This window comes from Enhydra lutris, unplaced genomic scaffold, assembly GCF_002288905.1.
Source record: "Enhydra lutris kenyoni isolate GAN:26980312 unplaced genomic scaffold, ASM228890v2 scaffoldscaffold24, whole genome shotgun sequence".
Classification (NCBI taxonomy): Eukaryota; Metazoa; Chordata; class Mammalia; order Carnivora; family Mustelidae; genus Enhydra; species Enhydra lutris.
This window is the reverse complement of record NW_019154108.1, coordinates 18,334,816-18,345,429: the sequence shown is the minus strand read 5'-3', so window position 1 is coordinate 18,345,429 and position 10,614 is coordinate 18,334,816. Positions and strand designations below refer to the sequence as shown.

At 50.8% G+C, this 10,614-nt stretch overlaps 1 protein-coding gene across 5 annotated transcripts; it reads left to right on the top strand.

Moving 5' to 3' along the window:
- Positions 1–9,934, top strand: LOC111150722 (glutamate-ammonia ligase). Of its 5 annotated transcripts, none has more exons than XM_022508278.1 (8): positions 33–136; positions 1,190–1,309; positions 2,789–2,967; positions 4,304–4,465; positions 6,148–6,294; positions 6,922–7,049; positions 7,230–7,429; positions 8,209–9,934. In XM_022508278.1, the coding sequence occupies exons 2-8, from the start codon at positions 1,203–1,205 to the stop codon at positions 8,525–8,527; spliced, it is 1,242 nt and encodes a 413-aa protein (XP_022363986.1). In that variant the 5' UTR covers positions 33–136; positions 1,190–1,202; the 3' UTR covers positions 8,528–9,934. The 5 variants fall into 5 exon arrangements, with proteins under 5 accessions (XP_022363987.1, XP_022363988.1, XP_022363986.1 ...); XM_022508277.1 differs by having other exon boundaries at positions 2,786–2,967; XM_022508279.1 differs by lacking the exon at positions 1,190–1,309 and having other exon boundaries at positions 1–136.
- Positions 9,935–10,614: the final 680 nt, after the last annotated feature.

Genomic DNA, 10,614 nt, shown 5'->3' with positions numbered 1-10,614 from the left:
AAATACGGGGCAGCCAGCAGCCCCGCAGAGCCGAGAATGGGAGAAGAGTGGAGCTTCTGAGCAGCACGCCGGCCTCCTCTCCTCACCTCACCTCGCTCTCGAGGCCTGCCCGTCCCGCCGCCTGCTCGCCGCCCAGGTAAGCGCGCCGCCGTCCCGGGGGCTGGAAGTGGTGCGCGCCGCCCCTGCAGCCCCCGAACCCCCTGAGCCCGGCCTGCCGACCCCGCGGCTCGGGGCAGCCCCTTGCACCTCCCGCCCCTATGGTGCTCCTCTGTCCCCGCGCCCTCCGCGTGCTCTCGCCGCCCGCGGCTCCCGGAGGCTCTGGGCTGGCGATTGTGGGGTGCGCTGCTCGCCGGGCCCGGAGGAGGGCGGGGAGTTGTTTTGATCTCTTTCGCCGCTCGCGGCCCTAAGCGCCGCCCCTGGAGGTCGCTCTGCGAGGCGAACGGTGGAGCCGCTGCTCCGGCCCAGCGCTCCCACCTCTGCGATGTTGTGTGCGCCGCGGTGGAGTGGCCGGGTGGCCCCTGGGAGGCTCGCTCCTGCTCCGCGGTGGCGGGCCTTGGAGGATCGTCGTGGTTTGGAGGCTCTCTAGACGCCTACGCTGAGGCGAGTGGCCGTGAGGGTCGTTGGTACGGGCCGCTCCTGCGCGGGGTCCCGGGGGCCTTGCACTGTGACTGAACAATGGGGAGCCCGGGCTGCGGTTTGGCCGGCGGGCGCCGCGGGCGGAGAGGCCTGGCGGGGCAGAGGCAGCGGCGGTGTGCTGTCCCTCCCCCGCGACATCTCCACTCCCTCCCAGCCTCGGCCCTCGGAGGGATATGGCCCCCTCGGCCAGGCCTTGAGATCCAGACCCGGGCCCGAGGGGCAGGGCGCCGACTTTAGGGACGTTTTAGTGGGAAAGGGCTACCCTCAAAGTGGATTATCCCAACTGCCCCGGGGGCAGGAAGCGGGTAACCCCCCCCAGCCGCAAATCTGCGAAGACCACCAACAACGAAGATGAAGACGAAGAAGGGGAGTCGCGGTCCTCGGAGTCCCCCTCCAACTGCTTCGGCTTCGTCGCCTACTCGATGAACTCCGGAGAGAAATCACGAGTCAATGTTAAGACCGTGACCCACCAGCCCTCGTATTCCTCCTCGTCCCGATGCGATCCCGAACGCTCCCTGACCCCTCCTTCTCCGTCTCCGTCTCCCTCGCCCAGAAAGCTCCGGTGCATGGACCAGCGAGAGCCGGAGAACCAGGAGAGGCGCGAACGCAACTCCAAAAGGAGAAGGGCCAGGGAGGGCTACCCCAACGATCCGATTGACCTTCTGTGGCTGGGGTGAGTGAAGAGTCAGGGAGGAAGACCCCGGAGCCGGAGACAGCTGCAGAAACCGCTAGAAAGTACAGAATCCCATTTTTACCCTACATAAACTCAGGGCACCGCGTTACCAGTCGGTAACAGTAGACTAGAATTTTGGCATCCAACTCGTCTCACGGAAAAGAGCAGGAAGTCTGGAACTGAGGCTTAAAGGGAGAAAGTGTGGCTGGATATTGGTGGTGGTCACAGGTTGGGGAGAAAGGCCGGAGACTGGGTTGTAGGCTTTGTAGTGGGAGCTGAAGGGGTCAGGTGTTGTTCCTTCCGGCCTTTCAAGGCAGGGGTGGCGGAGGTTTGGGGGATGTGTGTGACCCACGGAGACCTCTGCACGTACAGTAATACAGAGGGATATGGAAAAGGACCGGTTCTGCAATCCAGTGCTGGAGACCAGACCAAGAAGGTTCTGCTCTTCCCCAAGGGAAGGGGTGAGGCTCTTGGAGGGAGAAGCAGTTCTGTTTTCAGCTGGGCGAACGTGGACGGTTGCCCATAGAAACTTAGCCACTGTACTTCATAAAGTTGCCCAAGTCGTTGGAGAACAATGTGTTCCTTTTCCAGCCACTCTGGGCCACTGAGCTGGGGAGGGGGGGGCGGTGTCCAACATTTCCTCTTGCGTTGGGTTTCTCTCGTTTCAGAGGTTTTGTGGTAGTGGCTCGCAGTTTTTAGCGTGCCCAGCTTTTAAAAACCCAGATCTTTTTGTTACCGAAGTGGGAATTTCCTCATTAAAGTTCTCTGGTGGGATCTGAGAATGTCCTTTGCAGATGTAGATCTACTTTCTGAAGTGAGAAGACCCGTGGAAACGATGGCAGTGTGCTTGCTGCTCAGAATCCAACGCAGATCAGCTCTTTGATACTTGGGGGATTTGCAGTTGTGCTGCTGTTAGGAAAACCCCACCAGGCTTTTGACTACTCTAGCTAGCTCCCTTGTTTTCTTCTTCCTAATGTCTCAATGTGTGGGGGTGCTTTTGGGAGAGGGGAGAACCTCCAAAAAGGGTTTTTCACAGAGGTGCCGGCTAGAATGCAAGGAAGAGACGAGATGGACCCAGACACCATAGCAGCCCAGCCTTTCTGTGGCTGGATTTCACTCATATTGGGAGAGAGCGAGCCCTTCTGCAAATGCTCTCTTTCCGAACTTTAGTGTTTCACCCAGTGCTTTAGTATAAAATATAAAACGCTTGCCCTACCTTGGCTACACTGACAAAATAGAGCTTAGTCCTCACAAGTGTGGATTCTAGCTCAAGGAAGCCTAGAGGGAGATCTGTCTAGTACAAAAGCTTAAATCCCTCTGAAAGCAGCATGAAGAAGTATACCGTGGAGGGTGGCTTCCAAAGGGAGGGGACGACATTTCCCACCTGGACTCTTTGCTTTAATTGTCTTTACTGAGTCATTCCTGCCAGAGGATCAGTTTGGAGTTGGTAATCATTTTTTGGTTGGTTCTTCTCAGCAGAACAACGTCCACCATGGCCACCTCCGCGAGCTCCCACCTGAACAAAGGCATCAAGCAGTTGTACATGTCCCTGCCTCAGGGCGAGAAAGTGCAAGCTATGTATATTTGGATTGACGGGACGGGAGAAGGATTGCGTTGCAAGACCCGGACCTTGGACAGTGAGCCCAAGTGTATAGAAGGTGAGAGACCGAGCAGAGTGGGAGCCGTGGGGAGGGGTGGGAGCAGCTTGAAAGCAAGCCACTAGATTTGGCCACTTTATTATTCTGTGTGTCAAGCTTTCCTGAGGCAGGCTTTCTCAGACTTCATTCATTCAACGCTAAGCTCCTCCGCTGCCTCAAAGCGTGGCAACAATGGACCCCTTTATTTCAATAGGATCTTCCATGTAAGCCAGCATATTGAGGAAAAAAGATTAAAAGTCTAGTTGGGGCAGGAGGGGGTTGGAGACTTTGCTGACTTGGGCATCCCCACTTAATTCGCTCTGAGGCATCCCCAAGAACCCAGTTTGAAAACCACTGCTCTAACCTGACTATGCTTATCTACTGTGTAGACTCTATAGAGTACTGTTTCGGATTCCTATCAGTGAGGTTCTGGATGTGAAGCAGACTCTATGTGAAGTGGTTTCCAAATAGGACTGGCCGATCGTTTGTTTCAGGTTGATTCTACTTTTGGAAATTCTTAAACCACCTGATTGCTTATCATACTAGGGGCTCTTAGATAAGAGTCGTGACCTTCATTTTTCAGTCTAGAGCAAACCATAGCCACCCTCCTGGAGGGGGACTAAAGAAAAAAATATCACCTCTTACCTGCTTTTAGGATGGCTTACTCTTCTGATAGTAGTCACACTGGAGTGAATGCATAAGCATAAAATTAAGTATATGGCGTGTACTTGCTTCGTGGCAGGTATTAGACAGGTGCTGGGGGAGGGGGTACAAGGTAAGAGAGTCTGATCTCTCTGCTTTCGGAGAACTCCTAGTCAACTTGAGAGATGAAGAAACCCACCTTTAAAACATAGTGGGGAAAGTCGATAAGTGACCATGGGAGCACCCTTGACCATTTACCCTGCTAGTTACCCATTTCCTTGTCTATAGAATAAGGACATGGCTTGAGCTAGAACAGTCCCTAGAATCAGTGGGGAGATGAGTTAAGCAACACAGGTGGCCTAGTAGGGGAATCAGAATCTGTTTCTCTTGTTCCAGTTTTTTAAATGATGATTGACTTCCTGGTTGTCAGAATATTTCAGTTTGTGTCCTTGGTGTCTGGTAGACAGACTTAGGGAAGATACGTCAGGCGTTCCTTGGGTGGTTGATGCAGTGGTCTGTGCAGCTCCCACAGGAAGGACATAAAAGCCATGTGCAATGGTCAGAGTTTGCATATGAGTAGCAGGAATCCCACATCGCTGACTTTCTGGAAAGAAAGTGTAGATCTTTAGACGTGGGAAGGTTAAGGAAGGGGCTGTATTCTTGTCTGAAAAGCTCTGCATTTTTAAGTTAATTTTCCCTTCTCCTTTTACCCCAGAGTTGCCTGAGTGGAATTTTGATGGCTCTAGTACCTTTCAGTCCGAAGGCTCCAACAGTGACATGTATCTCGTCCCCGTTGCCATGTTTCGGGACCCTTTCCGCAAGGACCCCAACAAGCTGGTGTTCTGTGAAGTCTTCAAGTACAACCGGAAACCTGCAGGTGTGTATTGGAGAGGTAGGGATGCTCCCTCCTTAATTCATGAATGTTGTAAAGGGGAAGTACAGGAGATCCCGAAACCAGTACTGGAAACACTAAACTAGATGAGACGATCTCAGGTTTCAGAACTGTTTCAGGGGTCTGGGCGAGTGGACCTGGATCTCCACTCCAGACTTCCTCATTCACAGGTGGTGTGGTCCGTCTACACAGGGTCTCCTCTACTGGTTGTGTAAATAAAACAACAGTGAATTCCTTTAAATCTGTCCACCAGTAGAGCTCCCCCATGACACAGCCCTCCCACCTGCCTCTAGATTTGAAAAACATGGATTCTGAAGTTCGAATTGTGGGTGTGAATTCTGGATCTGTCATTTAACCTGGCTATGAACCTTGGCAAACGATTTATCCTCTGTCCTTAGTTTTCCTGATTTTAAAAGGCGGGGTGGGGGATAAAATCCATCTCCTGTCTGGGTTCACCGATAACCTACATGTGCCTCAAGTTCACTGTATCTGCATTTTTGGCTTTTGCCTGGCGTAGCTGTTGATCCTGATTCTCCGCCGATCATCTCGTTACCATAGCAGAAGCCCCCCGTCCTCCCTGCTGTTTAGTCTCCTGGTACGCTCTGCCAGTGCGACTTGTGACGAGTCAGTCCATGCCTGGACCTTAATTGCCTTTGTTTTAGGAGGCGGTACCATTCTGGTAAAGGGCATGAGCTCTGAAGCCAAGGTAGCTGCCGCCTTCCTGGTTCTGCTACTCGCCGCGTAAGCTGGGCAGGCCGCCCGGTGTCTCTGAGCTGAGCTGCGTTTTCTCCGGTGTGAAAGTAGAGGCTTTACTATGTCCCTCAGGGTTGCCAGATAGACTCCTCTTGTGGGTTTTCCATAATGCAGAGGTCTTAAAGTGGTGTTTTGGGATGTAGTTAAGCACCTGATAAGAAGACTGTATTTACTTATTTTAAAGTTCTTTTCCAGCTTAGACGTCTCCAGCCGAGCTCCTCTCATTTTAATATTTTACTTCTGTGCTAGGTAGTTTAGCCTTTCATCTTCTCACCTGGAATAGGAGGCCCCCAATAGACCAGTGATTTCTCTCAAGGAAAATTACAGGTTTGGCTCTAAATGCTTGAGAAACTAGGGATAAGTCTCACCGCTAAAGCGGCCGTCTTGTGCGCAGAGAGCTGAAGTGCCTGACATGTGGCACTTGGGAGGTGGCCAGCATGCAGATAAGGTGCAGACCTGCTCTGTTCTGGATCCAGAGTCATGGGGTTTGTTTGTGACCCAGGAGTCTCCCTGCAGATGTATGATTACTGCTTCGCCCATTTTCTTTTCTTTTTAAAAGATTGTATTTATTTGACAGATCACAAGTAGGCAGAGAGGCAGGCAGAGAGAGAGAGGAGGAAGCAGGCTCCCTGCTGAGCAGAGAGCGTGATGTGGGGCTCCATCCCAGGACCCCGGGATCATGACCTGAGCGGAACGCAGACGCTTTAACCCACTGAGCCACCCAGGCGCCCCTGCTTCGCCCATTTTCTACATTTAGGCTGATGGGACACAAAAAAGGTTTATTATTCTGGGTCAGTTCACCTTAGAGTCCACACTTCAGCTTTGTGGAATCCAGAGCCCTTTTCCCCAGCAGCACTGCAATTCAGTGGATTTGCCCATATGGTTCTAACAGTGCCTTGATTCTTTTTTTCTAGAGACCAATTTGAGGCATACCTGTAAACGGATAATGGACATGGTGAGCAATCAGCATCCTTGGTTTGGAATGGAGCAGGAGTATACTCTCATGGGCACAGATGGGCACCCTTTTGGTTGGCCTTCCAACGGCTTCCCTGGGCCCCAAGGTAAGTCGTCTCCCCGCCCCGTGAGCTGGACCTCCTGCTCCCTAGTTGCTTCGTTGCCAAGGACAGACTCCCTCTCCAGAGATGATAGTGATTCCTCATGAATCAGAAAAGCTGTGGGCATATCACTGAGGCTGGCTGAAATAATGTGGAGAAGAGCCTTCTTGTTACCCAAATCTGGACATGGATTTTTATTTTTTATTTTTATTTATCTATTTATTTTTAAAAAGATTTTATTTATTTATTTGACAGAGATCACAAGTAGGCAGAGAAGCAGGCAGAGAGGGGGAGGCAGGCTTCCCACTGAGCAGAGCGCCCGATGCAGGGCTCGATCCCAGGACCCTGGGCTCATGACCTGAGCTGAAGGCAGAGGCTTTTTTAACCCACTGAGCCACCCAGGCGCCCCCGGACATGGATTTTTAGACATTAATATGGAGGGAAACCCTTTGGGTCCACTGACGTTATGGCTAAGAGGAACCCCCCTGCACGCCACCCCCCCCCGGCCTCCCTGTGAAGGCAGGGATAGTGATTCCAGAAAGCAAGTGTTGAGAGCTTTCTGATTTCTGAGTTTTGTGGGAAGGGATTTCTTGGTTTCCTGTCTCTTAACCTTTCATCTTAATGCCTCTGCAGGTCCATACTACTGTGGCGTGGGAGCAGACAAAGCCTATGGGAGAGATATCGTGGAGGCTCACTACCGAGCCTGCTTGTACGCTGGCATCAAGATTGCTGGGACAAATGCTGAGGTCATGCCTGCCCAGGTAAATGATGTGTTCATCTGTAGGACATAGGGGCCAGTGGGGACATGTACTGGCACCCCTCATTTACCCAGAACTTACGTGGGTTGGAATAGAGGTGAGAAAAGAACAGGGTTTGGAGCTTGTGAATTGGGGTAAGAAATTGACATTATTTTTAAAGGCCAGCCATGTTGTTCTCTCTAGTGGGAATTCCAGATAGGACCCTGCGAAGGAATCGACATGGGAGATCATCTCTGGGTGGCCCGTTTCATCTTGCATCGTGTATGTGAAGACTTTGGAGTGATAGCAACCTTTGATCCTAAGCCCATTCCTGGGAACTGGAACGGTGCGGGCTGCCACACCAACTTCAGCACCAAGGCCATGCGCGAGGAGAATGGTCTGAAGTGAGTGCCTTCTCGTGATGGGGTCATCTTCCTTTCTTTGCTGGCATACTTGCCAAGGGTTTGATGTGTTGGGACTAATAAGTAAGCCAGACTTCTCCATTCGTATCTTAGCTCTTAGCACTTGGCTTTGAAAGTTATCTTTTTTTTTTTTTTTAAAGATTTTATTTAGTTATCTGACAGAGATCACAAGCAGGCAGGGAGGCAGGCAGATAGAGAGAGGAAGGGAAGCAGGCTCTCTGCCGACCAGAGAGCCCGACGCGGGGCTCGATCCCAGGACCCCGAGACCATGATCCGAGCAGAAGGCAGAGGCTTAACCCACTGAGCCACCCAAGCGCCCCAAAAGTTATCTTCTAATTCTCTTGTTTTGTTCGTATTTGAAGAGGACCAAAACATACTCTAGGAATAGAATCCAAGAATAGCTATCGGAAAGGGGGACCTAATTTAATGTGTTTGAAAATCTTCAGTATGAAATAACTTAGTAACGATAAAAGCATGTGAATGAACTTAATGCTTCTGGGTGGGGCAGGGTCTTTGATTAGGGTCTTTTCATTCAGCAAATACCATCTACTGAGCATCCAGCACCATGCTGAGGCCCTGAGTGGGACACATGGGTAAGAAGGCAGAATTGCTGCCCTTGTGGATCCTTTGATCTGTGGGGACAGCATTTTAGTGAACAGTCTGATAGACGAGTCCTGTCATTCTTAGTTCCATACGTACACCTGCCACTGAAGGGCAGATTTCCGGGTGCCAGGTTGGACCCCCGTCTTTTCTCCTCCTAGGTACATTGAGGAGTCCATCGAGAAACTGAGCAAGCGGCACCACTACCACATCCGAGCCTACGACCCCAAGGGGGGCCTGGATAACGCCCGGCGCCTGACTGGATTCCATGAAACGTCCAACATCAACGACTTCTCCGCCGGCGTGGCCAACCGTGGGGCTAGCATCCGCATTCCCCGGACTGTCGGCCAGGAGAAGAAGGGTTACTTTGAAGACCGTCGCCCCTCTGCCAACTGTGACCCCTTTTCCGTGACAGAAGCCCTCATCCGCACATGTCTTCTCAATGAAACTGGCGACGAACCCTTCCAGTACAAAAACTAAGTGGACTAGACTTGCAGCCGTCAAACCCCTCCTCATTCTCCATCCTGCCTCCATGTTTGCCCCTCTCTCGACCGTCCTAATAGCTGTAACTCAAAGGACGGAATATCAAGGTCTTTTTTTATTCCTCATGCCCAGTTAATATCTCTTTGCTTCCTTTGGCCAGGATAGAGGGGTCAGGTTCTTAATCTTTTTACACCCCCACCCCCCATCTTTTTTTCCCTGTCACTGAAGCTGTCTAGTACATTAGTGGGGAGGGGGTGGGGAGGCATAACCACTGTTTCCAGTTAATCAGGTGTGTTTGTCCAGTAGGCGTAGTGATCCGGACAGAGCATAGTGTTTGTGAAGGGAGGGGGAGGGCTCTTTCTTCCAGGTAGCTGAGTGTTGGGGGAGGGGGGTTACTTACTCTGGGGTTAGGTTAGGATTTCCCCCTCTTGGTGGGGAGTTCCTCTTGGTGTCAGGTTATAACCAACTTTCTATTAAAAGTGAGACTTAGCAGAGAGCCAGGCAGAAAAATGCACCCCTGTCCTGGTACAGGGCTTCCCTCACCCAGGTCGAAATGGCCCTCCCCTGAAGACAAGCTCAGCCTAAGGATGGATTGACCTACCTTAGAAGAAGTTCTTAACTGCTTGGTCCTTCATTTATAACACAAAGCAGAGTAGTATTTTTATATTTAAATGTAAAAACAAAAAAAATTATATATATGGGTGTGCAGATATGTGTGTTTTTTTTCTAAAGGAGGAAGAACATTTTGGTCACCGGGGAGCCAAACTGGAGACAAATAGTCTGGTTGGAAATAAGGGATCTCTTCTTGAGTGGGGGTGAGGGAGGCAGTGCTTGCAAAGCTGGCTCTCTGGGGCCCTTTGCTGTTCCCTTGCTGTCACTGTAGGGTCCTCTGTCCTCTGCCTACTCTTCCGGAGGTGGGGGTGGACACCTGGTCAGGTCGACAGGTGCAGGCACGTTGTGGAAGGAGTGCTCACCTGAGCCCCACAGCTTTGGTTTAAAAGACACACATGCCCACACGGATTTAGAAATAAGAGTTGGCTGGTCAACTTGAGCATGTTACTGACAAGGGGTGATTGGGATTATTTTCTGGTGGGACTAGCATGTCACTAAAGCAGGCCTTTTGATACATTAAAATTTTTTAAAAAGCAAAACCAGAAGTTTAGATTTTAATCCTGCTCGTAGGGTTTCTGAGTCTCTTTGTTTTGACAGAATGGCTTGTTGGCTTCAACGGTCCCCTTCCCATCTCCACTCTCTGAGGAGACGGGGACAGCCTGGGGTCAGAACACCGGTCGTTTTGTGTCCTGGTGTTGATTCTCTGAGTGTGAGATTCTCCTTCCCTTTGTTCAGATTTCTGAGGAGTTTCTTTTTCTTTTATAATAAAAAGCAAACCCCACCTTGGTCCCTCCCATCTTCCCTACCGTGTCTGGCTGTTTTCATGTGGTTCCCGCTGGCTGCCCAGGCCAGCCGTGGCTTCCTCTTGCCGTGACGACTTCTAATTGCCATGTACAGTATGTTCAGCGGTAGACAGCTCATTGTAAACAGACTGTTAACTGCCCAGAGCGGCTCTTATAAATCAACCTAACATTTATAAGATCTCTTCTGACTTGATTCTTTGTGTTTCTTTTAAATCCCTATGTGCTTTTCCTTTACTTTCCTACCCGAAAAGGGGATTTTTTTTTTTTTTAAGAGACAAAGGAAGCTCAAGTGTACTTGTTCAAGGAATTTTTAAAAATCTATCCTGAGTCACACGGCCAACCAGTTCTTCCCTGTACTTCGGGTGTTGGGAATCTCAGGATGAAGGCATATCCCAGCTGTACAGTTTAGTAGGAGGATACAAATTCCAACCCTCCTCTCTCTGTGTTCCACACCTTGGCTTTAACTTACAATGCCACAAATTGTCTTAAGCACCCCTCTGGCTTAATTTTAAAGCAGCCTGAAACTGTTAATGTGTTACAAAGGCTTCTCATTTCCCTGCTGGTCTTGATTCCACCCTTACTCACGGGCCAAGGGTGGTTCTACATGGCCCATATTGACCTCGTGGCTGCCCTGGTTGAAGCCTTCCAAGGTTGACTGCTCTCAGGGCC